Raw genomic sequence first — 27,815 nt, forward strand, 5'->3', positions numbered from 1 at the left:
CATGGACTTTCCCTAAATGTCCCAAAATGTCAACAGTGCCGAGGCTGAGGACCTGCCCCAGACACAGCTCAGACGGCCTTCAGTCTCCCTTCCAAGTCCTCAGAGGTGACAGTTTGCCAAATGTCCTGCCTCTGAGTAACACAGGTCCTCGTGTGCCCATCCTCTGATAGCTGAGTCTCCATTTCCAGATCCCTGATTGCTAAGGTCGAGGCCATGCTTTTAGCTTTCTGATAAGGCTAGACCAGTTAAGTAACACTAACTGCTGCAATGAGCAATCCATAAATCTCAGTTACTTAACATTTTTAAGTTTGTTTGTTTGTCTTTCTAAAGTCTGATATAGGTCAGCGGATCTCCTGTGTGGCTCTCCTCCAAACGATGTCTCCCTATCCTGGTTCTTTTGTTCTGTGCCACTGCTGTCCCAAACACATGACTCCCCAGGTCACCACAGAAGAAAGGAAGCCCAGAGCATCAAGCAAGATGCTTGGAGAGTAAGGAGAAGAGGCTTATATCACCTACATCCCTACATCATTGACTAGAGCCTCGTGGTTTCCTTCTTAAAGTTCACTTCTTTTTGAAAAAGCATGAGTGGGAGAGGGGTGGAGAGAGAGGAGAGAATCCCAAGCAGGTTGTGCTCTGTCAGTGCAGAGCCCGATGTGAGGTTCAATCCCATGAACCGTGAGATCATGACCTGAGCTGCAATCAAGAGCGGGACGCTTAACTGACTGAGCCACTCAGGCACCCCAAAGCCTAGCCTTATAGTTGAATTAACTGTAGGTGTTCAGGGCACATGGGGATGGTTCCTCAATGACTGCACACTCTCTCCACCCACACGCCAGTGCTCTGCATCTCCTGAGTCAAGCCAAATGCTCGGGGTGTGTCTGCCAGGGTCACAGTGCACACTCTGGGGGGAAATGGTCCTAGAGTCTCGAAATCCTGGCTCCCACGTCAGCATCCCTTCCATCAAGACTCCATTAACTAGGAAAGGCATTCTCCACGACATCAAGACATCCACTGGTAGATACCCACCCAGCTAGACGGCAAGAAAGAACCAAACAAATTACCGATATTCTAGTTACAGTCAGTTATGGGCTCTTGCCATTCAGCGGGAACTGGTTCAGAGATTCTGGACACACATTCAGAGGGCAGTGTTTTATGTTCGGACCTGGTTTTCAAATTCACACAAAACACTGGACAAGAGTCAGATCAAACACCTGCCAAGGCCTTTGCGATTCTCCTTCTGTTCCCTCCCTGAGCAATCCCTTCCTAGGAAAGCTGCGTTCATGGTATGGTGATGGCTGGAGCCCAACGACCCTGCGCAGAGAGCGGGTGCTGCAGGTGAGGCTGCTGGGGGGCTGCAGAACACCGCCTGGGTGCCTCACATCCGTGCCATACTCGCTCATCACAGTCGTGCTGGGACGTCAGCCCTGCTACCCTCAGCACACAGGCTGCAGGTTCCTGCAAGTGACAGCTCCCTCCCCACCCCCAGAGCCTCACTCATATCCCTCCCCCTCTCAGTCACTGGGTGCCAGCCCAGGGACTGCAACAGCATCACCACACCTTTTCCCAGCCCAGGGTCTTTGCCACAGTACACGCAGATCAAATGTTCTTCCTCTTTCTCGCCACTCTTTGTCCATGGGTTGCCTCTGTGCTAACCAGAATGAGTTTCCCTGCTAGTGGATCAATGGGAGAGAGGGAAGCTCCCTTGCCCTACTGATGCTTGGCTTGGCAAGTGGAAAGTGGGTGGGATTTCAGTCCCAACCCACCTCCTCCACCAGGGGCCTTTGTAGAGCATACAACTTACACAACTGTACATGGCAGCCCTACGTCCCCGCCCCCTCACTTCCGGCTATGTCTCATCCTTCACGTCACAGCCTGAATTCCCCTTGCTCAAGGAAGCTCCCCCATATCACAGACCAGGTCAGGGGCCCCATAAGAGCAGCTCCTTTGCATCCAAGACACTATGATTAAGCAGAGATTGGTGCGTTTTCTTGCACGTATACCTTGCTCCTAGCTAAACTCCCAGAGTCTTGCATGAAGTGCAGGTTAGATACACAATAAGATGTTTATCAAATGAAGGCTCAAATACAGAACACACATCTGGCCTCAACATCATCTCATAGTTCATGGGTTCGAGCCCTGAGTCGACTCTGCAATGCCAGCTCAGAGCCTGGAGCCTACTTTGGATTCTATGTCTCCCTCTCTCTCTCTCTGCCCCTCCCTCACTTGTGCTCATGCTCGCTCGCTCTCTCTCTCTCTCTCTCTCTCTCTCTCTCGTCTCTCAAAAATAAATTAAAAAATGCAAATGCCTAAATCAAGGTCACCCACAATGGATGGTTTCAGCCACTGACACTTTAGCGTGAATCAAGTGTGCCAAATCTCCTTACTAGGAAGCTAGCTCACAGCAGAGCCCTTTATGACCCATGACACACAGCTACCAAATAGGTCAATTCTTCAAGTTCCTTCCCTTCTACCTCAGTTTCAGCTATGACATCCATCCATCTCTCTACTCTGCTCACCTCACCTCTACATGGTCCAGGTCTCCACTCCAGGCTCTTGCGGATTCTGCCCCAGCCCTACCTCCTCCCATCAATCCCGTCCAGAGCGGCGAGAATGACAACACATCCCATCATGCCGATCCCCCGCATGTGGTACTGTCATGACTAACCAGGTTTACAGAGTCCCCAGTGATCGGGCCACTGGTGACCTTCCCAGCCCCAGGTCTGGCCACCCTGCCTCCCTGGAGTCCCCAGATGTGCCACACCCTTTCCCTCACTGCCCTGGGCCCCGATGCTTCTTTTCCTCACCTTTCCCCTCCCCTTGACATTCCACAGCTGACAATCACTCATTTTGATTCAGATGAGAGCTCCTTCAGTCTGGGAAGTGCTTCCGGACTGTGTCCCAGTCTCGAGCACCCAGCCCTGTTTTGTGCTTCACTAGCAGACCAGCATGAGGCCTGATTCCCTGCACCGGGAGCTCCTGTCTAGAGTCCACATGTCTCTCTGGGCCGTGTCCGTCCACTCCAACATGAGCACAACCAATATAAGTACCCTGCGAACACATGGTAAATGAAGCAATAAATGAAGTTGCAAGGAAACGACTCTCTCTAAAAAATGATGGGCCAAATGATTTGGAAGGCCCCTACTAATGTCTGCTTTCGGAAGACAGAAGATTTAGGAAACTACTAGTCCATGGCAAGAGACAGATCTAGATTCAGAGTCCTGAGTCCTGTTCCCTGCTTAAAGTCCCTCTCTCTGGGAAGCCCTCTGTCAATCACCCTGGGGGGTGGGCCCCTCTCTTGTGTGCTCCAGCCAGCTAGAGCACTGCAGATGAATTCTTTCTTAGCGTCTATCTCCTATGAGATTAGTTTTTCAATCTCCTTCCTTTTTCTGCCTAAATTGCAAATTCCACGAGGATAGAATTGGGGCTGATTTGTTGACCATCGCTCCACTCTGCCCACCTCAATGTTAAATATAACCGCTTTTTTTTTTTTTTTCCTAAGTAGGCTTCACATCCACCATGGAGCCCAATGCAGGGCTTGAACTCACAACCGTGAGATCAAGCCCTGAGCTGAGATCAAGCCCTTAGCTGAGATCAAGCCCTGAGCTGAGATCAAGAGTCAGACACTTAACCGACTGAGCCACCTGGGTGCTCCAACATGACCGCTGCCTTAATGAGAAGACAAGGCATGGCTTAGACTCAGGATCCTCAACCACGAAAAGGAGGAAACATCATAGAGGCACTGGTTACAGAGACAGCTGTTGCCACCTGCCCGGCACTAGGTGGTGAAGGTGGGGGACACGGCTGTCCACCTACTGGGAGGGTTCTAGGAGACGGCAAGTGGAAGTAATTTGGCTGGATGCAGTGGGACCTGGGCATGTATCCTGGCCCTGCCGGGGACCAGCTGCCCAGTGTTGGGCAACTATGAAGTTACTAGACCTTTAGTTTCCTTACCTCTATAATATGAATCTATTCCAGGAGCCACGAGGAAGCACAGTAAAAATGCTCAGCACAGAGCCTAACATGAGTAAGTGCTCAGCACATCTCACAGACATAATTACATTAAAAGGTAAATGTGACATTTGGTGACACCATGACACCGTCCCTGGGTAGGAGGAAGAACAGGAGGGGAGACAGGGATGCTCAAAGGGGGAAATATCTTTCCCCTCCTGAGTCCCAGGCAAACCTTACAGGGTGAACACATTTCACTCTCCCCTTAAGAAAAGAAGAAGAAACAGAGGCTCAGAGTGGTCAAATGACCTGCCAAGCTCTCACAGGTAATCCACGGATGAACCTGACCTTAGCCCTGCCAGGGGTCCGTCTCAAATCCAGTGTTCTCGCCTGTGCGCCGTGCTGCCCCCTGGCCTTGTAATCAGTCAGTATGTGCTGACTGGGTGTCTGTCACACTGGATGCTGAGAACACTGCTCTGCCTCGTCCTTGCCACGTGACCTCCCACCGTGCCTAGAAACTCGGGAGAGGAGGAAGGCCTCCGAAGGCAGGAGACGAGGAAAAACGGTGGTTTTCGCCAATGAAAAGCGTTGTGCATAAATAATCAATACTGTAGACTTTTGCACTAAAAGTCCACTTTCACGGATTTATATTCTTTTGTGGAAATGACCCATGGAATTTTCGCTGGATTCATACACAGATAAATGCAACCCACCAGATAGTCAAAGCCCATCATGGCTGTGCACCAGATAGCAATTTACTATTTGTTTTGCAACGTTATAAACTATTTAATTTTAGCACAGAGGGCGAGTACAACAGTGCTTGGCATCTTAATTCCTGAAATAGCAGACATCATTCAACACAATTTTTAAAACTGTGAACCATGTTTTTCTTTCGATAACGATTGTGTTTTCCTGATGACGTCGGATTCGTCCCCAGGTAGTTAACCTTAGAACATGGCGTCCACGGACTGCAAAGTCGTCTGTGCTCATCCCCACACAAATGCTTGTACCGCCCACTCCCCAGGTGGGCATCACACTGGTGTGATGAGCTTTGACAAAGCACGGGGCTAAACAGAAAGCTCAGTGCTAAGTGTGCACCTGTCCACCTCGGGGAGAACATCTGGGTTTACCGGGCTGTGCTTTCTTGTGTCTGTAATCAGGAAGTAAAAATGAAAGCTAAGCTAATAGTAATTGTCCCCAGAGCCAGATTATGCCTTTGCTGGGGACTGGGACTTTTCATCTGTTAGAAAATAGAAAATATATTTAAAATTTTATTTTCAGGATTGGAATGACATAATTACATATATACATGCACATATGTAGATACAGGTAGATGCATATGTGTGTGTATGCATATATATGTTTTGATTTTACAAGACATTAAAACATTCCATTGGCCCCCAAAGTATTGTGGGCCCTGGGTCCTGGGTACTGGACCTACTGTGTCTGAGGGCTACGTCGGCTGTGGTCACCCCTCATATGTAACCAAGAACCTCATGGTGCACCAGCTTACCTCACCTACATCCAACACTAACTGAGCACCTGCAGTGACCAGCACCTCGAATGGGTGCCGGGGGCTACAGAAAGGAAGATGCCCCACCAGGTGGGGGCTGAGGCTGACATTCCCATTAGCGTGATGTCCCCAACCCCTTGCCCGGTCTCTGAGACATGGTAGGTGCTTGATAAATATCTGATGAGTGAATAGACTGACAGCAGCATCTCTGCTCATGGAGACGCATTGCAGTCGAGAGGCAATATGATGGTGCATTAACAGCAATAATGAACGTCCGTGCCTTAGCCGTGGGACTCCGGATGCTCGCGAAAGGGATACGAGGATGTTTACAGTAACAAGGGTGAATTTAAAGCAAGGGTGAAGTACAAAGCGCCCAATAAAAGTGGAAGCAGAAGAGTAGGAAGAAGGGCATATATAGGAGGTGGGAGACTTTTGCCTGGAGATCAGCCCTGTGCCTCGGTTTCCACCCCACCCAGCCCTTGCAGACATATGCCTGCCTCCAGCAAGGGGCTGTCATGCCACAAGGCTCGGCGTGTAAGGCTTTGTAAAGCTCAGCACTTTGTATACGTGTGCTTTGGGAGCATCACTCCTTTCCAGGAAGATGCTGGTTTACAACCCTCTGCCACCTGACTTAGTAGGAAAGTGGCCCCAGAGCCACAGTCTGGAATATTCTCTCAATGACACACTCCTGGGTCTGGAAAGTATGTTCTACGTCACATGAGCATGGAGGGATTTCACTTTGGTGGCCAACACATTCGTCTCAGACGCGTTCATCTGCTCCGGCAGAGCACGAGTCCCCCCCTCCCCAGCACGGCTTCTGTGATTTCCACAGGTGAGCCAGGGGCCAGGGAGGCTCAAAGCATCGGGTGGAACACATCTGTTGGAAAGTTAAATGCCTAACGTCTACTCGCAAGGGCTTTTGTCCTCTCGCATTCAGATGTTCTCTGATTCCACGGTTTCCGACAGGTGCTCGTTCAACAAAGGTCTCCTGAGCACACGCGCTGTATCAGGCACACGCCGTGGACACAGAAAGACCACACCCAGCCCTAAGAAGCAGTAGACTGACCGGGCGGGGCCGTGGCAAGAGGCTGCCCAGTCCTATGACTGTAGACACAGAACTAAACCTGAAGTCTCGGCTTCTTCACCTGCAAAAGGAAATCCCACACGGTGGCTGGTGAAACTGACGGAGCCCTTGGGCGTCCACGGCTTCACGGAACAGGTGTTCAAAAACTCAATGCGAAATGATCGGCATCATACTTTACACGCTATTGCGGAATTTTTAAAGCTTCGATTACTGCTTTGCCTCATGCACTAGATCCCACGACCCACCGAGGGAGAGGCCAAGGTGCATCAATTTGGGCCCCTGCGGCACATGGGGAGGCCGACACCTAGTCGGGACTAAGCATGTGACTGACGGATGAGCACATGATGTACCGATGCTCCTGCCCACGGAGGCTGAGCTCTGAGGACCAGGACACCTTACGGCCTGTGCTCATCCACCAGGCTGCCATCCTCTCCCCGGGCAGTGGAACACCACCGCTGATCTCAGCGACGCTGGGAGTGCGCGGCATCCCTGGCGGGGGAAAGGGATCATCCTGGTTTCGAGAATTGGATTCCTGATCCTGAGCACTTCATTAAGTGTGACCGCAGATCTTACGTGCCAATCTTGCCAGGCCACAGTACCCAGCTCCTCAGCCAAGCATTATCCTAGGTGTTTCTGTGAAGGTATGTTTTAGATGAGGTGAGCATTTAAGTCATTAGACTCCGAGCAAAGCAGATTTTCCTCCATGGCGTGGGTGGGCCTCACCTCATCAGTTGACGGTCTTAAAAGAAAGACTGACCACCCCCTGCCACCAAGAAGAAAGGATTTGGTCATTTGGTCAGCAGACTGCCTTTGGGCTCAAACTGCAACTCCTATCGTGTCTCCAGACTGCTGAACTAACCTGCAGATTTCAGATTTGACAGCCTCCAGAAAAGCATGAAACACTCCCTTAGCATCGATCTGTGCATGCGTGTGTGTGTGTGTGTGTGTGCGTGTGTGTACACATACACACATCCTACTGGTTCCGTTTCTCTGGAGAATCTGGACTAATAAGTCAAGTATGTGTCAAACATCCCCAACTGCACCAGGCAGTGACACGGATATCACAGGGAAGATAGCAGAGAAAGGACTAAAGGGGGCCTCCAGCATCATCTTGTCCAATCCTCGTTTACACATGAGGAAACTGAGACCCAGAGAGGGCAATGATCTGACTCAAGGTCACACAGCAGGTTAGTGCCAAAGCCAAGAACAAAACCACACCTAAGACCCTTCGTTCAATGTCCTACCCACAAGACCACACTGGGGCTCTTGGAGGAACGTTCGATTTAATTATGTGGATAAACTAAAAGCAAAATAATCCAACAGAGGGTTTTACTGAGCATTTTGTGCTGGGCTTTACGCTTCAGGCTCTTACATGCTTATTTCATTTAATCTTCTCAGCAACCCTGCAAGGCAGGCATTAGTGTCCCTTTTTGACAGATAAGCCGCAAATCAGAGAGGCAAAATAATTCCCCTCGGGCAGAGCTTGCCGGCTCTTGATGGGGAGGGGATGGGAGCTCCAACTCTAATCTGAAGCACCAGCCGCCTGGAGCTGGGCAAGAGGAAAGAGCCGGGATGCACACAGGGAGGGAGGGAGGGAGGGGCCCGGCTGTTGGGAAAGGGACCCATGATGTTTCATGCGGTCAACTCATTCTGCTATGACGCTCTAGCTTCTGCAAACGTCTCTGCACAGAAAGGCTTATTTTGAAGGCAACACCTGGTCTCTAATCCTTTCAGCTGATGCTGCAATCTTCGTGGATCCCCATGTTATTTGCTAATGCACTGGGCTTCCTGGGGATTTGGATGCACCGTTCCTAGGGGAGGCAGGGGGAGTGGATTTTGTTCTCTGCTCAGCAGCCCTTGCCTGGTGGGAAGGCACAGGGTGGGTGCGCAGCACTGATCCCGCATAATTGGATGGGACCCAAATGGAAAATACACAGGGAAAGAATCAGGTCCCGAAAATAACTCATTGAGCTAAGCTCCATGAGCAAGTTCACTGCTGAGTACCCACAAATAAGCTATTTTATCTGACTCTTGTACAAGACAGGGATGTCTTCTTTGACACACATCCCCAAAAATAGCCAAGAAAAGAAACGGAAAGGGGAAGAAAAAACTATACTGTATCATGTTCCTGCTATGAGTCTATTTTTGTAGTCTTTATACATATTAACTCCTGAAATCCTCTCTAAAAGCAGGTATTATCCCTTTCTCAAGTTGAGAACCTGAGTTTGCAAGGGTGAATGAACGCCCTCAAGTCACATGGCATTGGGGAGCGTGGCAGGTGCCTGACACCATAATGTTCTCTCCCCCCATGTCACACCGTGTCAAAGGCAGAGATCTGGCTGGGTCATGCTCGGCTTCTCGGATGCGGCAGAGTCCGTGTCCCCCGCCCCAGCCCGTCCCAGGTCCAGGGTTCTGAACAGTCTCCAGGGGCAGCCCCACACGGTGCTGGGCCCAGGGATGTGCTGCTGAGTGAGTTGGCCTCTATCCGCAGCCGCTCGGAATCAGGCGGAGGAGAGACAGAGATGCCTAGAGCCAACCACGGAGGGAACATTTGGGAGAGGGAACTTCCTCCTAGGAAATCAGAGAGTGCTTCTCAGAGGTGGTGGCATCTGAACAAGGCATCAGAGGATGTGCATAAGAGTTCCCTCTGGGAGATGCTGTAGCATAATCATCCCCACGTGTTCCCGTGGACCTAGAAAAGGCCCTTGTCTTGGAACATGTGTCAAAAATGTTTTGAACCGATCTCTGACATTCCCTAACGTCCTACGCCACATTACCTGGGAAATGGTCTGAGCTGGAGATTTTCAGGTAGATCCTCTGGGGAGGCACATGCGGGCGAGTGAGAAGTTGGCTGAGGGGGAAGCGGCCCTGGCCCTGTGACGTGGTCACAACGAAGGCCTTGGTCTACCCATCAGGAGTCTGGAGAGGGGCTGGGCCTACAGCAGGAGGCTGGGGCTGATCCACGGGACGCACACAGCACCCACTAACGACGGAGGGTCAGTGCCTGGCCTTGGGGATACGCAGAGGGAGCAGGAAGTCCCAAACTCCCACCCCCCTTGCTACTATCTGCTGGGTCCAGTGTCAACGCTGAGGACACTGGTGCCTCGAGGCTCGGTGGCATCTACAAGTGTTTGGAGCCCACCTCCGAGGAAGTTCTATCTGGTTTTAAAGGCTGCTCGTTCCTGGGCACAGAACCCTGCCCCGGGTCTGGGTCCCCTGCCCCTCAGGAGGGTCTCAGAAGCTCTCTCCTCAGCTCCTTGCATCGTGAGAACACGAGACACCGCGGCTGGGACCAGATGGAGAAACGCATGGCTCAGCCACCTTTGCGGCCAAGCCTCCTGGCTGGGCCACAGGCAGGGAGAGGTGATGTCACAGGAGAGCCAGCAGAGCCGGATATGTGAGGAGGGGGCAGGGCTGCACGGGACAAGGGGGTGCCTCTTTCGTGTCTGGGTAGGCAGACTTCCACGCTTCTACTGTGGACTGTGTGACAGCTCACTGGGGCAACCCGACGGGCTACCGGGTGCCCAGACACCACGTAAAACTTTATCCCGGCTGTCTCCGTGAGGGTTTCTGGAGGAGACTGACTTGAGTCAGCGGACCGAGTTCATGCCGATCGCCCTCCCGAGGTGGGCGGCATCAGCTGACCGGCTAAGAAAATGCAGAACAAAAGGGGACAGTGAGAGAATGTCCTTTCCCTGCCTGCCTTCCAACTGGGACACCCGCGTTCTCCTGCCTGCCCACTTGAGCTCAGACCGGAGCCCCCCACCGGCTCTCTCCCGGGTCCTCGGCTTGCAGGGATGGGTCATGGGGATGCCTCAGCCTCCATCATCATGTGAGCCAATTCTTTTCAACAGATCTCTTTATATATATTGTGTCTACATAAATATGTCACTGCTAGTTGGAAATACTATCATCTGCCCCTCCCTCTATCCGTCTCGAATGCAGGCTGGTTATTTCTGAGCAAGTCCCTCACAAACGTAATGACGTGTTGGCTCAGGAGAAGTCCGGGCACAGCGACCCTGAGTGTGGCCAAAGCCCTGCGCCTCACAGAGAGGTAATGACGGGAGTTGACTGGGAAGAAGGAAGAAGGGAACGGTCAGGATGTGCATATTTGTTGAGCGCCTACTGAATACCAGCACTGGACTAGGACCTTGACACTCATCGCACCGATGGCTCCACACACAACCCCAGAAGATTACTGAATCTTTGTGAGTCCACTCTTCAAGGGGGGAAACTGAGGCTCAGAGAAGTGAGCAAGTGGGAGACGGAGGCGGGCGTTGACAGGGGCTCACGGCCGACGGGCTGTCCAGGTTACCATGTCGTCCGGGGGAAGCCGCTCACCGCGTGCCCTCGCAAGGGACCGCCCAGAAGAGGACCCTACAGTGTCCACCCCAGGGTCCGGCATGAGGAATATGTTTCACAGAAAGGAAGGAACGGACGGACGGGTGAGAGGAAGGGGCCCACACGCACCCCTGCGAAGCTGCATCTGGCCCCGGGGCCACGTCCCATGTGGACCTTACCTCTGAGGAAGTCGGCTTGCAGTACCCAGCTCCGAAGACCAGGTTCTCCAGAGAGAGGCTGGACTGCTCCGGTCCCGCGTCTGGGCCGCCTTTACCAAGCCAGGACCCTCTTCCCGGACGGGTAAAACTGAAAGGCGGGGGATTGAAGAGGGAGAAACAGTGTGAAGAAAGCGATGGGGAGGTTGGCTCTGCCCCTCCGGGCTGTCAGTGGGACACGGCGAGATGAGCCACTTAGAAGGAGCAGTTTGCCCCTCAGGATGCCGGCCTGACAAGGGGTGCACCCGGCACGCGATCCTGGGAAGCAAAGACAGCACACAACCTGCTCTGTGAACACGAACATGCCCGGAAAGGCCAACCGTGCACCTGCCGAAAGACACCGAGGCTCAGCTCCGAGGCCCCAGGACCAGAGGGACAGAAAGACGGGGGCTCCACCCGCTACTGTCTGAGTCCTGTGTCTGCTCCCTTCGGGGCACAGTCTGGGGTGAGCTCCTTCAACCCTTCCCCTCCCTGAGCCTCCATTTGTCCTGTAGAAGAGCGTGAGCATCACAGGTGCTCAAGGAATCTCCCTGGAAGGATCCAGTCCAAGCGACCCACATCCCTGCTTCACGCCCTGACGGGAAATAAAGTTAATATGATACTTTTAATTCATGTATTCAAACATGTATCTGGTGAGCGCCACAGGCCTGGCAGTGAGTCAGGTGGCAGGTGGCAAGATGATGGAGGCCCAGCCCCCTCTCTGTGAAGACATTTTGCATAGAGAGGGAGGTAGAGGGGATACCACGAAGGTGAACTCAGAACAGGGCGCACTGGAGAGCAGTTTATAAAGCAAACCAGGGGGGAGGAGGGATAGTCGAGGGGTCACCGATAGAGCATGGCCCAGGGGTCAGGGGCCGCCATCCAGGCTGGTCTGTCCAGACTGGGAGCCCGGTGACAGTGCCCATAAGCTCCATGACATGGGGAGGGGACAGCTTTTATGCCGGGCAAGCTGACACCAGCACCTTCACTGGGGCCTCTGAGGATTCTGTGAGCCTGGCCCAACGTGGCTTCAAGTGCAGCGTCAGACAAACAGCAGTCATTCGATAAAGGCTCCAGCTGATGTCGATGACACCACAAATACAACAAAACCTTACACAATCATTATTATCTTTATGTAGCCACCGCTGCTAATAACACACACCTAATCGAATAGAATATAGTCATTACTCTGATTTGTTTACTGCGATTTTTTTTTAATTTTTTGACCTTTATTTATTTTTGAGAGAGACAGAGAAACAGAGACAGAGTGTGAGCAGGGGAGGGGCAGAGAGAGAGGGAGACACAGAATCCGAAACGGGTTCCAGGCTCCGAGCTGTCAGCACAGAGCCCGATGCGGGGCTCGAACTCACGGACCGCGAGATTGTGACCTGGCTGAAGTCGGACGCTTAACCGACTGCGCCACCCAGGCGCCCCCAGAACTGCAATTTAAAGCAAGGGTACAGTTTGGCTACAACTGGATCAAAGGAACATTGCAGGAAAACACAGAACATGTGCATGAGCAGCGATGCTCACGGCATATTCGGGGGCAGACCGCAAGTTAGTAACTGGAATCACTAGCTATTTTCCGGAACTGTGGCCTTGATGACTCTTCCAGAGGATCTGAATCCCCCCAGTGGAATCCACCTGCCCCATTTAAGGCTGAAACACTGGAGTCTCTTCTTGGGGGTGTTTCAGGAAAGGCGGAAGGTCTTTTGAGGTTAAATTTTAATTTCTCACCTGCTCCTTCCTGATTGGACTTGAGGAATGCTGGGAAACTCACTTTTCTGGAAAAACCTGAACTTGCCCCATTTGACAGGTGTTTCCCATCATTTTAAAGGGTTGCCTTTGTTCCCAGCCACTGTGAGTTAACTAATAGAAATCCTTCCTATAAAACCCAGAGAACAAAAGACAGTTCTATTTTAACTGCCATCCCTGGAGAAGCCAGGCTCTGACGCTGAGTATCTCTGTGCGCTCCATTCGATTTGCAAGGAGCTGTTTCCATCAGAAGGTTAAGTTTTCTACGAGGAGTTTCCAGGTCCCAAATCCTCGTTAGAGAGTATCAGGGCTCCCGGCGGCAGGAAGATGGCTTTTCACAGCCATCTTGGGCAACATGGACACTTAGCTCCTAGCTGGACCCTGGCTCTCGTCTCCACCCTGATATCGCTTCCAGCGCAGCCGACTCTGGCCGCAGGAGGGATCTTTACAAAACACAGGTCTTACTGGGTGATTCTTCTGCTCATGTCCTTCAATGCCCCCTTCTTAAACAATCAATGGATTTTCAATTCCTCAATGTGTCATTCGTTACACTGCTAAATGAGACCTTTATCCTTCCAAATTTATTTCTCACTGTGCTAGACACGAGGCCGAGATCGGACCCCGAGATGTGCACATGGCGGGCGCTGCATAAATATTAATCAACGGAATGCATGGCCAAGGGTTTACGTGTGCTATCTCATTTACTCCTTCTAATAACCTTCCCGCACAAACTGCAACAGAAACTCGGGGAGCTTAAGTCATGTGCTGGAGCTAACGCGCTCACTCAGCAGGGGGCTCAGAATAGATCCCTCTGACCCCAAAGCCAACAGTTCAACCCCACCCTCCATCACATTCCCACTCCCAGGATGGTTCGCTTGCTGAACTAGAGTTACTTACGTATGTTTCTGCCCTGCCAAACTCTAAGCCTCTTAAGGTCCCAGATCTGATCTGCTCATCCCAGAGCTTCCTGGCTTGGCCTTCCAGAAATGGGTCAAGCTTAGACCACCCACCACTAAGCAAGCACATGGTCACCATGTGCAGCATAGACAATGAACTTCATCTCACTGCACTCTGTTCATCTCTGCTGGATTACTATCACTGCCCATTTCGTAAGTTCCCTCCCTCCCTCCCTCCCTTCCTTCTCCTTCCTTCTTACTTCAATGTTGAAACAGATGTCTAGAGCGGTTACACATCACTCCGAGGACCCCCAGGAATTACCTGGTGGCTGCAGACAACAGGACAGGCCTGACTCCAGCTGAGGCACAACAGCTCAGTGTCAGGCCCCAGAACCACCGGCAGGGCACTCCTCTTTCCTACCCTGGGCCCAGGGCTGGGGGGCCCGGGGCGGGGGACGGGGGAGGGGGGAGGGCGTGGCTATCACCTCACTTCCAGCAGGTGACAGCCAGCCACTCATAGGACACCACCTCCCGCCATCAGCCCCGTGTCACTGACGGCAGACAGTGTCCTGAAGTCTGCATCAAGGCCACTTTTTGCCAAGCCTCAGAGCGAGCACACAGCCAGGGAATATCTCTGCAGGATCCTCATGCCCGCCCCCCCTTTCTGGATTCTATTTTTCCTGCAATTTCCCAAATTCAGGTCTGCTTTCCTTTGATTATACCTATGATTGCTGTTAATATTTTCTGCGAAACTCTGAGCAGCACTTGGCGTATAATAACACCATAAACGCAGACAAGGAAGTCTATCGCAACATCTCCTTAGCTGCCCCTGTGGGATATACTGTGCATACCCTAACACTGGTCCTGGGGCACAGCAGGCCCTCGATATAGCGATTGAGAAAGAACAACGAATATTCCCATGGTCTTCCTTACAGGGGTGTCTCCTTTTTCAGGGCCCAGTCTGGAGGAGCTCGACCCTAGACGGGCAGGAGAATGTCCACATTGCCAGCGGAGCGCTGGAGGCCAGGCACGGCACACGCACAGCCCATGATGCCAGCCCCCTCCACCCTCAGTGCCCTTGGCTCCTTTCTTGGGCTCTGAGCTAACTCCCCAAGGGCTCTCCCTATGTCAAAACCCTACACTGCTCAAGGCCCAGTGTATGCAATGCACCCTTTCTTTCAGAAACTTCTCACCATGCTCCTTAGCCCACTTAGTCTTTATCTCTGGATGACACTTCTCAGTTTGGGGATTATGGTTGATTGGACATATATCCATCCTGTCCACCATTCAGATCAGTGTCTGAATTAGCCCCCACAGCAAGCAGAGCCTGGGGTGGGGCTCGGCTGAGGGGCACGGGGACTGGGTAAAGGCCTCCAGGAACAGCATCTGTGGGCCCCGTCAGCCGGCCAGGATCCCGGCTCCTTTCCTAGTCGCTGACCCCAGCAGGTGATCGGAGCCAAGCTCTTACCCAACCATCAGTGGGGACTGGAGTCTCATGCATAGTAACCACCAGCAGTGAGAATTTCTCCTTAAAAGGGGCACTGGAACGTTAGTTCCTTCCCGAGACTCCACATCGCAAGATTCTATCCCTGACTGTCCCTTTGCACGCATGACCACCTCGTGCCCACGTGCACGGGCAAGGTTAGGAAGTGACCTGGTGCACAAAGCAGGCCATGCCAGGCACACGAGGAACATGCTCACTGTTGCCAGCTCTGTAGCCCCCTCTTGAGGATGCATTAAGCCTCGGTGCATCACAGGGCTTCACTGACAGGGTGAACACAGGGCCATACGGGTGGCCTTGCATTTGAACACATGGCAACCTGGGGAGGGGCGCAGAAAACAGAGTCCCTGTCCCGCGCTTAGCCACTACCCTTGCTTGAGAGCCACTAAGATCTGTGCACGGGACACGAGTGCTCCTGGTTTAGAGAGGAAGACTGTGCATCTCAGGGACACATGGTGACTTCTCAGATAAGGCACGGTTAGAAAAGGCAAAGCCAGGTGCAGGGCCCACGTCCGATCCGAATCTACTCTTGCCAGGTCTACTCCGTTGTTGGCAGATTCAGCCCCTTGGCTCCCTGCCCATGCGCCCTGGACTCCTGATGCCCTCTCCGCGCCGCCCACCGCCCACCTCTCCCCTGCCCCCGAGGGAGGCCCAGAGCCTAGACCCTCCTCCTGGGAGAAGCCCCTCTGGTCTGCGCCCACCAATCCCGGCCAGCCCGGCCCCCCTCAGCTGCGCCGTGGAAGGAGTATAACGAGAAATCCAGGGCAGCGCCCCACGCCTCCGCGTTCATGTGCGTAATTTCATACCTGATCAGGGGCTGCTGCAGAGCAACCAGGGCCGCGTGGATGGTCACCGAGATCACTGACAGGTGGAAATAGTCGAACATGACGGGGACCTGGTGGTGCAGGCCTCTTCGGGGGTGGAAGTGCAGGCCGAGCGTGCGGCTGCTAATCAGGGGTGCCCCCGCCACGTCCCTCAGCCTGGAAGGCAAGCGAGTGAGCCCAGGTGAGTGATGGCAAGCTATCCCTGCTGTCACCCAGGCAGGTCTGCGTGATGGCCCTGCCCCGGGCCAGCCACCACGCATGAATCATCTGATCCGTCCCCTACAATCACCCTGTCTGGTTTGAAATCCCTGAGGCTCCGAGAAGGAAGAGAACTCAGGAGGCATCACACGGTTACTTCTCAGCAGCCCCGGGGCTCATGCTTTGCTGCCACTGATACCAAGCACCCCCTCCCCTGTCAGGCCAGTGACGGAAAGACGCTCAGACCCCTTTTCAGGGCTCACGTCAACCCTGAAGCCCTGGGCCTCCCTCCCACCCACGCTGCTCGTCTCCCTCCACCAACGTCCAGAACAGCACTGCCTCGTGAGTCTGGGTTTTCTGCCAGAGTCCTACCTCTTATGGCCAGGAAATTCAACTAATTCGTCCTTCTGTCTTAATACCTCGCATTGTATCTGGCAAACTGTAGACGTTGGCCAAATGTTTGCTTATGGAAAAGAAGTGGCTGACCAAAGGAATAAATGAGTCCCAAAGCATAATGGCTGAACAGTCTGATGAGTTTCGAGAAGGATTCCTGCACCTTTGCTCTAGCATTCTGTCACTGGGGTGTGTCTGATTCCTAAGAGATGAACTAGCTGGTAGGCAAGGCCCAACAGAGCCGTTGGTTATAAAAAAGGGGCTGATTCTTCTCTAAATAAAACTCTTCCAGTGCTCACCTCAAGTTCTGGAAGCCAATCACTCCGGCTCTCTAAGTCTCTCTGAAGCAGAGCACTTGGGAAACACGGATGGGGCATCTTCCATGGGTAGAGCCCAGAGCGCAGAGAGTATTCGGAGGACAAACTTCTCCTTCCTCCGTAGATGGAAATGAGACACCGGGAGAGGAAGGGAAGGGAGCGGACTCCCAAGACCCAGCTCAAGGGGCTGGAATTCCCTGGAATCCTGTCGCTTGGCTTGTGTGCAAATTGGCAAGTAAATCATTACAGCCCAGGGTGACTCCGTAAACAGACCACAAACAACAGCCTCCTCTCTTACCGGGCAGAAACCTGATGGGGATGGGGAAAGGGGGTACCTCCCGAGTCTCAGAAAGCCATCAGCATTTACATTCACTTTAATTCTGACAATAATTTACTGAGGCCTTACAATGAACGGAATCCAGTTCTTTTCCCCTTAATCCTTATGACCGTCATATGAGGTCTTTACTAGCATTATTCCATTTTCACATAAGGAATCAAAGCCAGCATGGGTTAAGCAACTTGTTCCAAGTCAAGAGACAAAACTGAAATGCTAGACCCACGTTCATCTGACCACACAGTCCCTTCTGTGCTACTGGACTTCGTCACTTGGAATCCATTCAGACACAAGCTTGTGGGAATCACAGACATATTCTTAGGCTACAACAAGAGGAGGTGAAGCACACGTCAGGGGAGCAAAGGTGTCAAAAATGTTAAAAGAATTTAAGCCACATCAATAGGAGTAAAGAACTCAGATTAAAGGAGGTGATAGCTGCTTTGTGTTCAATAATGGATAGAACCAATCGATGGAGATAAAACTCAATTCATGGGGGTCTCAATTTAGAAACGATGAAGGTCACCCTGAGCACTGAGTTCCTATAAAGGAACCAAAAAGAGATCAAACACAAAACACAGAGAAAGAATCCTGATATTTAATTGGAGATGAAGAGATGACTTTATTGAAGAGTCTTCTTTATCTGATCTTAAAGGGTCATCCAGACTGAGAATTTTCCTAAGTGGTTGCAAGGATTAAAATCAAGGGCAACCGAAGAAAGGCACACAAAAAGGACTTGTTCCTTAAATAAAGAAGAATTTCCTCATAGGCAGAACTGTCCAGGGACAGAAGGGGATCTGATGGGAAGGAGTGAGCTTCCCGTCCCTATGCAGGCAGGCATGTGCTCGTGGGCCTTTGCAAAGTAGCAAGTGCGAGAGGGCCGACTGGAGCAGGGTGATCTTGACTTTGGCCCTTCCAAATCCCTGATATTCAATGCCATGCTTCCCTATTTGGTCTCCACTCGGGCCTACATGGTTCTAAAGAAGCCATCTGCCTGGGTCATGTTTCAAAGCCTAATGTGTATCCCCAGGATGTGCTACAGACACTGCATCATCCTTAAACCCAATTTAGGAAAATGAAAAAATATGGCATTTTGAATTCTTCCCTAGTCCCTGGCTTCCTGTTCCCCTTAGCTAATCTTGTACTCCATGAAAACCCCCTGCTCTGATTGTTATTAAGTGCTCTGTATTACAGACAGGAAGTGACACGTGGAAGCCCGGCCCCACATGTATCTAGGAAGCCACAGAGAGGAAGAAGACATTGATTCGGCAGACCACACACTTGAGATACTGTCTCTCTTAATCTTCATAACAGACTTGTGAGACATGGGTTCTATAATAATGTCTATTTTATAAATGAGGCTGTTGGGATGTAGGAACAATTCAGGGATTCAACCAGCATCTCGTGGCGGCTGAGCACAGAGCCTGGGCTGCTGAATGTCCTACACTTTGGTCCCATCTCCATGAACTCCCATCTTGATGGCAAGATGGTCTCATCTCCTGGGTCTGCCATGATTTATCATTCAGACTGCCAGGCAGGAATCATTTGCAGGGTTCTCTGACTGCTTGGAAATGTCTACCATGGAGTAATGGATGAATGTCTTTGAGGAAGCAGGTACAGGAAGATAAGGCAGGGTGGGTTAAAGAAACGGGCAGATGATTGGAATCGCAGATGGTTGAGGGGGCATATGGGAACAGAGGCAGAGGCTTAACTTCTGAGTTTACAGGTTAGGAAGAAAGCCAGCTTCTTGCAGGGGCTCTAAGCTCAATATGGTGCTGGAAGAACAAATCCTGAGGAAAATAAGGTTTCCCAAGCGTCCACCATCTCACAAAGAGGTAAGAAGCAGTGATGAGGGAAGCAAGTGGGGGCCAGACAAGAATGAGGAATCTGTGATATTGAGCCCAGACACCATGGCAGGACCATGGACAGATGCCTCTGACAACCCAAACATTAGACACGACCATCCGCACATCAGCAGATGTCCATTCTCAATGCGCAGACACATCAGGTCACTGACATCTCAGAGGACCCCATGTGACTCAACTCCTCACATTATGGAAACTCTGTAATAAGCAGACACATCTCAGGGACGGGATGGTCCTTGAGAAGGGGGAGAAAGTTCCAAAAGGGTGTCTGAACTCTGAAGGGATTGGGAGGTCGTTCTGACAGCATTAGACCATTGGCCACCTGGTTTTCTATTTTCCATAGGAGGATGTGATGCTTCTGCTGAAAAGGTTGTAGAGACCAGAAGTGCAGATTAGCTTGTGAAGAGTGATCAGGATAATTCTCTGCGATTCTGCTAACAGAACAGAGGGAAAAGGAGTGTCTGCCCCATAACTGTAAGCCTAGTGAGAGGGATCTTCAAGTGTGTTTGCCCTTTGTCCCCTACAATTGGGGGAACATAGGTCCTGGTACCTGAATCATCTTGCATATGTCCTCAGGGGAGAGGCTGAGGGTGGCTGGATTGGCCAAAGGAAGAGTGGGCAGGATTGCAGGGGGAGAGGGTTCCCCACCCCTGAGGGATTAAAGTGCCTTTGTTCATTTCCCAAGGACCAGATATGGGTTTTTTTCAAGAATATGCCAAAAGAGCTTCCAGCAAGGAGTGAATGGCCCAGGCACAGGAGGCATCTACATCAAAGAACTACAGTGGGGGAGTGAGCAAGCTTGCCTAATTAGTGGGTATATCCCCAAAGAATGCATAGGGATACCCCAAGAGCAAAGGGCGCAGTGATTCAAACTCTACTGAGCCTTGCCTGCAATTGAACCTGTCCTATATGACCTCTGCTCCTCTGTAATCCCTTAACTCCTGACGGAGCGTGACCTTGTGAGACCCACACACCCCTGCAGGGAAGGAGGCAGGAACAAAGAGGAGGCCTCCCACCGCCCTGCTCCTGCCCTGGGAGTTTCCTGACCTCAACAAGCCTGAAGCTGGGGGGTGGCAGAAGCAGGCAGGGGAGGGGGGCAGTGAAGAGGTCATAAACCGGATGAGAGGTTAGAGTTTTGGTAATACCCTCGAGTGGCCTTCCTGATACTTGAAACAGGGACCATTTATTTATGACCTGACGGAATCTACAGCTGACAGCCTGCCCAGAGTAGCAGGAGGGGGATGCCATGGATCAGGCTGAGAGGAAGCAGTTATAGGAAGGAGGAGTGTTGTCTCCTGCCTGTTGAATCGGCACGTCACAAGTCAACGGGTTTTCAAGTTTCAGAGAGCTGAAGCACAGGAGCAGATATTTGGGACAAAGACGTGGGATCCAAGCAGGCTCTCCTCTGATTCAGAAGGAGCCTTGAGGATTGCAGCCTCATAGGGTCATCAATCTGAAGACCTAATTAATACCGCACCGGAAACGAATGGAGGTGTCAGATATGAGAAGGTGCCAGATACTAAAGGCAAGCAGTCAGGAGTTGTCTGTGCACCCAGCACTTGAGCTATCTGCCTGAAAGGCACGCGGTCTACAGTGACCGTGTAGATGCTCCCAGCCTCACTGCTGGGAGCCAGGCATCTGGGAAATGTTCTGAGGTTCAAGGCCAGGAGGTGCCCCAGGGACGAGGAAGGGCTGGAGGAAGGAAACCAGGATTTGGAGACTTCAGGGACACTCACTGCTGTTCACTGTCTGTAAAGTGGAGATCCACCTTGAGCTGAAAATCGACTTCACTTAGTGCCTCTTCCACCTGCAAGAGAAACAAAGCGGAAGGGATTTAGCAGTCATACCTGGCCCAGATGAAAAATGTAGCTGGCCTAATTCCCAAAGTTTAGGAAAAGAACCTCACCGCAACGTTAATGTCATTTACTCATTAAGCAGAATTCCCATGCAGAGTCCATAGAACTCTGGTTGGAGGGGAGATCTGTGAGTATTATGAGGAAATCAGAAGGAAGGGATTTATGGAGTCAAATGGGGGAAAAAAGCCAATTTGCAAAAAAAAAAAATGTTAGGCAAGTTTTCTATAGCGCAGGCCTTTTGAGCACCTTACTTCCCAAACAGATTTGATCTGGAATCCTTTTCGGCAGGAGGGAAGTGTTCTGTAGCACCTGCTCTGGGAAAGGGGGCTGTGAACTTGCCCGGAAGAAGCCCCCTTTGGCTAGCGATGGGAAAATGCTGGAGGTGACATCATCTCTGCCCTCGGGCACCCTCGCCAGGTGGGCACTGCTGTGCATGTGTAAGCGGGGGATGCTGACACCCAGGAAAGTGGGGGTCATCCCCCAAGAGGGCTCAGCTTCATAAGAAAGCAAATCTTTCTTTTTTTTCTTAAGCTTATTCGAGAGACAGACAGAGAGGATCCCAAGCAGGCTCCGCACTGACAGATGTGGGGCTCGAACTCATGGAGCCAAAGACCAGAGTCAGATACTTAACTGACTGACCCACCTGGCCGCCCCCAGATCTTTCATTTTTGGCTTGAGGTCCATTTCATTCAACCGTTTACACTTTGAGACACGTTGGCATTTCCTGTCCTATCCACAGCTGCTTTCATTCTTCACTTTCCTATTTTCCTCAATTATCAAAGGAATCTATTTGTTCTACCTGCTGGCTTCTCACCTACATCTAAAAGATGGTACCCTCTGCTCCTCTTTTCCCACTTCCAACACCATCCCACCTTCAGGAAGGATGCCTGCTCAACACCAGATCCTTCTGCTGCCGCTGCTCAGCGGGGAAACCTAGGTGAGCACTGCACACTTGGGGCAGGGCATGAGTTCCTCCCCACACCCAGGCTGGACGGAGCCCTTCTACCCTGTAACCCACAAAACCCTGGTATCTAATTTCTATCTTGGCATTCAATGCTTCCTATTGTAATTGTTTCCGGTTCATAACCGGGAAGCCCGGGACCCAAATTGTTTCTGTCTAGTCCTCGCCAAGCAGCAAGTTGCACCTTACAAATTGCAAACATTCAAAAATCAGGCAACCTCACATTTCTATTGCAAGTTTCCAGCTTCTGTTAAAAAAAAAAAAAATCCCTGGACCCGGCAATGCAGGCCTGGCATTTGCAAACTTCACTTGGATCAGGCTCACGGTGTTCACTGACAATCCCCATCTGGCCTGTGGCTAAATCCCCCCCACCCCCCCACCACCCCCCCCCTTCCCCCCCGCCACAGTGTCCACAGCAATCAGTCATCATTAAGGGAGAGAGTAGTCTCAATTCATTCTGGATCCCCAGCTCTAGGAATAGAGCCTGCCACATAGAAAGTATTCATGTGTCCTGAGGAATAAATAAAGCTCTTCTCCACCCCCTCTCCTGTTGGTTTTTGTTTCTTTGCAAAATGTCCTCATCCTTCAGGGATGGAAATCTCTTACCCAAAGGCATCTTTGGAAACACGTTCCTGGTTAAGCAGAACTCAGGCACAGACATATGGATGGAATTTATCTTTAGGTCCCCAGGGTTTTAAAATGTGTTGGAAAAAAAAAAAGCATTTAAAAGTTAACATTTTGCTGGATCCAAGTGCTATGAATAACTTCCTCTGCTAGCTTTGTTTTGCATAATCACAAACCTTGCTTCGTACACACAACCCAGGCAGCTGAGCCTCCTGCCGCCCGTTCCTCGGAAGTGGGACTGGCAAAGGAAACCCGCCTAACCTCCTCCCGAGCGTGCTGGCGAGAAAAACTCACTGTAAGCCCCAGTTTTAAACTTGCTGCAATTCCTTTGGAACTAGGAGCGGAATCCCGGGCCAGGGTTGAGCCTGGCTATGGGTTTACTGATGTCTCAATAAATCTTGAATTCCAAGATGCTCCAGGATAAAGTCACTGGCTTCTCTAACCATTCAATTAATCATTGGCAGTTGGCTGCCTTCCCCTCCCTCAAAATACACACCCTCGTACATGGGTACGTGTGGAAAGGTGCACACACCTGTGCACGTCTGTATGTGCACACGTGCACGCCCAGCCACTGATGCATATCACTTGGTTTAAGACATCACCTCCCTTTAAGAGTCATTGTTTAGGGGCGCCTGGGTGGCTCAGGCTTTGGCTCAGGTCATGATCTCAGGGCTCATGAGTTCCAGCCCCTCGCTGGGCTCGGTGCTGACAGCTCAGAGCCTGGAGCCTGCTTCGGATTCTGTGTCTCCCTCTCTCTCTGCCCCACCCCTGCTCGCTCTCTCTCTCTCTCTCTCTCTCTCTCAAAAATAAATAAACATGAAAGAAAAGAGAGAGTCATTGTTGAGCAGCAGGAAGCAGCGTGGTGCAGCACTGAACATAAAACCAGTAGCCTAGTATCCGCAGAAGAGTTCCTATGCAGCAGCTGACTGCCCATTCTGTCTTCTCCAATGTGGATAAAACGGAGAATTCAAAACTATTGTCCCTCATTCACAAATGAGAACATTGAGGCTCCATGTAGGAGGGAATTCCCAGTTCAACCTCCCCAAGGTCAGCTGGCGGGTGAGTCCCACAGCCCAGATCCAGTCAAGGGTCCAAAGCTTCTTTGGCCTTGTTGTGTGATCCCCTCTGTGTTGTGGGTATGCCTTCCCTCCCTGGTTGCTTTCGACTCCGCTCATGATGCTGACTCTTCTCCATTCTTAGCTTCTCTCCTGAGCTGCATCACAGCCAGTGGGGGAGGAGGCAGCTTCAGACATCGAGCTATATGTGTGCAATTCTTGGCTGTAGCCTGCACCAATCAGCCCCTCTAAACTGGTTTTCTCAGCTGTAGATGAGGTTAAATATTACTTCCTCCTTAGAGAGCACTGCTATTGTGTGACTAAGAAAATACACCCAAAGGGCTTAACACAACATGTGAGCCAAGACCATTCTTTTTTATTATTATTTTTTGAGTGAGAGAGAGGGAGAGAGAGAGACAGTGCATGTGTGTGGGGGGGGGGGGGGCCAGAGAGAGGAAGAGAGAGAATCCCAAGCAAGCTCCATGTTGTAGTGCAACTGACTCAATCCCACGAACCATGAGACCATGACTTGAGCCGAAACCAACCAACTGAGCCACTTGGGCATCTCCAAAGACCATTCTTATAAATATTAGTTATTATTGTTATTTCCAAATTCCTATGGACCTGGCCACCAGAGGACCCTTCCTATACCAACTCCACATGGTGGGTCCACATACTGGTCAGAAACCCAGGCTTTTGTGGTCAAACTGCCAGGGTTCAAATCTCCACTCTACCACTTTGGTAGGTGACTTTGGACAAATCACTTCTCTACATCGCTGTGTCCTCCTCCATAAAGCAAGTGTTGCAAAACATACCACAATACCGTAGTGATGGCCTGCTGAGACATTCCAAGCAAAGCACTCAGTGCAACGCCCACCACACAACACACGTTGAATACATATAAGGTGGTATTAGTGTTAAGATCCTGTGGTTGTTACTATAACTCAGCCTGCATTTCTATCACTTCCCAAAAGTGATCTTCTCCCAGCTACCCTGGACCGTCAATGGACCCCAAGCCCATTTTGTGGCCAAACCTTACGGTCAACTCCCACTGAACTTTCTTGACTATGCGATGTGCTGCACCCCACACTTGAGCCCAGGTCCACAGGCCCTCGGCTGAAACACAGCTCCCTCTTTCCACACATCCTCACCGTTGCTGCCTCTGCTGTGGTGCTCCCCAACACCCGCGTGGACCCTAGCACTGCCTCCATGTCCTGGGGCTTTGGGCCCTACTTTCCGTACTTTTGCCAGAGGGACCTTTCCAAATCCCAACTCTCCTCCTCCTGATTCCTGAGGGCACCCCCCGCTTTCACAACAGGTAAACATACGGTGTCCGGCAGGGCCTTCATGGTGCTAACTGCTGTGTCTTCAATTCTCCCGTCCACTCTCGCCCCTGCACCATCCTTCTGGAAATGATGCTTTCTTCCCCAGATGGGAGGTCTACTTCACTGCTTTTCCTCTGCCCTCTCTACCCTTGGTCTCAAGAGCTGTTCACAGCCTCCTGCAGAAATTCATTCCACCCATTCCGTAACAATTCAACGCTTTTAACCAACTCCCTGCCCCCTCAAAAGAAAACCCTCTGCCTGACTCACTAGGTCTGTGACGGGCTCAAGAATCTGCATTTTGAACAAGTAACGCCAGGAGACCGTGATGTGGGTACAACAAGGAATCACGCTTTGAGAAATGCTTTTCTTTTTTAAGCCTATAAACACGCAGCCTTGTTGACAAAGACTTTTTGATGTAATCTGCCCCTCATCCTCCTCAGGGCACCAAGCATCTTGTGGTTAGTAACTATCCTTTTTGCTTTGGCTGCTGGGAAACTTGGTGCTGAATGTGCGAGCTTCCATTAGCAACGCCTAGTGCCATGTTCATGCATTTCGGTCTGTTACATTTAGCCCTATTTACATTTAGGCTTCCAGGCTTCCCTGCCCCCTTTTTGTGATTTTCCTTGACTCTGGCTCAGTCTGTTGTTATTGTTGTTTTTCCTTTTACTGTTCTATGCATTTTGTCAGCCTTTCCAAATCCTCTGAGGGATTACACGGTGTATATAAATTAAACAGCTACCCTACTTGGACACTCACTCTTTGCAACCGTCATGCAAACATCCCATCTTATGCCTTAAGCGGTGACTGCTTCTGTCCACGGCCATGTCTTGCACTGACCTGTGTCCTCCCAGGGTGGAAGGCATCTTCACATCTGCATTTCTCATAGCATGCGCAACGGTATGCTTGATGCATGGCCACCATATAAGTGTCTGTTGTTCACAATGATGGCTGTGTGCATGCCGGAACATGAACTCTGGACACCTGGCAATAAGCAGTGTTTCTGTCATCCAAAGCAGACAGACACTCACTGGAAAAGAGCTAATGGAACCATTCTCGATATGAAACGTTTATGGACATACCCAATTAATTTTACTTGTCACTGATCTGGATATAATGATTAACTGTAGCATTCTTTGCTGCCGTATGGATTACTCCAACACAAATTATTAGCTTGTAGCAATGAATGATTTGGTATAAAAAGGAAGCCACACGGACTCCCTGTTCAACCTCAGAACAGAGGTTTGTTACAACCTGACCTGAGCTAAACTTGGGTGTTGGGAAAGCCTACAAATGCTGGGGTGGGAGCGAGTGGTGGAATTCAGATGGAAGATGACTGAGACACCTGAACATTGTCCGAACCCAGCCTCCCAACGCAACGTCTGCCCAGAAGGCCTTTGAGGTCAACACAGCAAAGGATGACGGTCGACAAGAGATACAGTAATGTTCGCCCGCGAGAACCTAGACGAGCCAAGCGTGAACACGCAGTCTGGTTTGGGGTTCCTTAAGACTCAAAACAATCTCAGGGGTCTCTTCCGAAACGGGGTCTAGGAAGGAAGCTGATGATATACTCAAAATGAGGAATCCATGCCCTTCAGCAAAGTGATGACTCACAAGGGTGCAGGGAGGGTTTATGGAAAGCCACGGATGATGGCCAGTGCGTCAGGACCGGTCACTGCAGGATGTCCTTGATGCCCTGGACCAGGAGAGGTGGGCCGAGCGAGTTATCAGAACTGGAGGGAAAGCTCCATGGAGCGAGCCCCCTGACCTGAGCTGAGACCTTGGGTAAATGTTTCACAACCAGTTCTCAGAAGGAAAACTAAAAACCCTGATGGGCAGCATTGCCGAGTTCTCTGGTATAAATCTTTCCACCACAACTGATTGCTGGCCACCAATGTGACATCACTGAGTGGGTGAATGGGGAGCTGGCAAAGCATGTGTACCTTTGGGTCACTCAAGCTAGCCCCAGCACACGAGCTAGCTCCAGAATAACAGCGAGCCCCAGCACGCCAGTGGACAAGCAGCTCTCTCTGGCCCAGTGGGAGCCTGGGGAATGTACTCTCTGGCCCCACTCCCCTCCCTTCCTCCAATCACTGCCAGGCTGGACCCAAACAGAACCCAAAAGAGGAGGATGCGGCTGAGTGGTGCATGTGGTCAGCCCCGGGGTCCAGAGCAGGTGGGGAGGGCAGAGGGCAGACACTCCAGTAGTCAAATGACACGCCCAGCTCAAGGAGGGTGGTTTTGGTCTTTCTGATTTCAATGACAGATAAAGTGTTCGTGGGCACTGTGAGGGCATAAGGAAGAAGGTGACCGGGGTCACTGAAGGCTAACAGGCAACACTAGGGATACTCATTCCTGTTTGTAAGGAAGGGGGCCCCTCCTAAAAGGAGGAATTTCAAGTTCAGTTTGGTCACTACACCAACCAAGTCACCTGCTCGCATCTGCTGGGCAACTCGGACAGAGTCCCACGGCAGACACTGGTGTTGCAAAGACAAATGGGAGACTCTGGCCCCGGAGAAGCTCACAGATGGGAAGTCGGGGGACAAAATCTGAGACAAACACCGCGCCCTTCTGACAAAATCAATGGCTCGCCGTCACCCAAGCATAACCTCTCCCTTCCCTCCCGTCGCCCGCAGCGCTAAGGCCGCCCTCCCCCACCACCTCTCTAACTTCACTTCCTGCCCCTTCCCTCCACTCACTGTGCAAGACATCTCGGCCTTATGGCGTTAGCTGGGACACACGCTACCTCAGGGCCTTTGCCCTTGCTGTGCCCTCCTCCAGGGATGCTGTCTTCCCGAGCTCCTGGCGTTCCTGGGCACGTGGACCCCAGCTCAATG

General features: G+C 51.4%; 1 protein-coding gene across 4 annotated transcripts in view; it reads right to left on the reverse strand.

Annotated features, from left to right (window-relative positions):
- The window catches only part of FAM135B (family with sequence similarity 135 member B), a 289,972-nt gene that overhangs the window by 68,751 nt on the left and 193,406 nt on the right, over positions 1-27,815 (reverse strand). For all 4 annotated transcript variants that reach the window (XM_040494489.1, XM_040494488.1, XM_040494486.1 and 1 more), the window contains exons 5-7: positions 20,897-20,967; positions 16,039-16,212; positions 11,066-11,192 (exon numbers count right to left, since the gene is read on the reverse strand). In XM_040494489.1, the coding sequence (XP_040350423.1) occupies positions 11,066-11,192; positions 16,039-16,212; positions 20,897-20,967 (372 nt within the window). The remainder of the gene's footprint in view (positions 1-11,065; positions 11,193-16,038; positions 16,213-20,896; positions 20,968-27,815) is intronic.

The sequence above is a fragment of the Herpailurus yagouaroundi genome, unplaced genomic scaffold, assembly GCF_014898765.1.
Source record: "Herpailurus yagouaroundi ecotype Mexico unplaced genomic scaffold, PumYag 186, whole genome shotgun sequence".
NCBI classification, from domain to species: domain Eukaryota; kingdom Metazoa; phylum Chordata; class Mammalia; order Carnivora; family Felidae; genus Herpailurus; species Herpailurus yagouaroundi.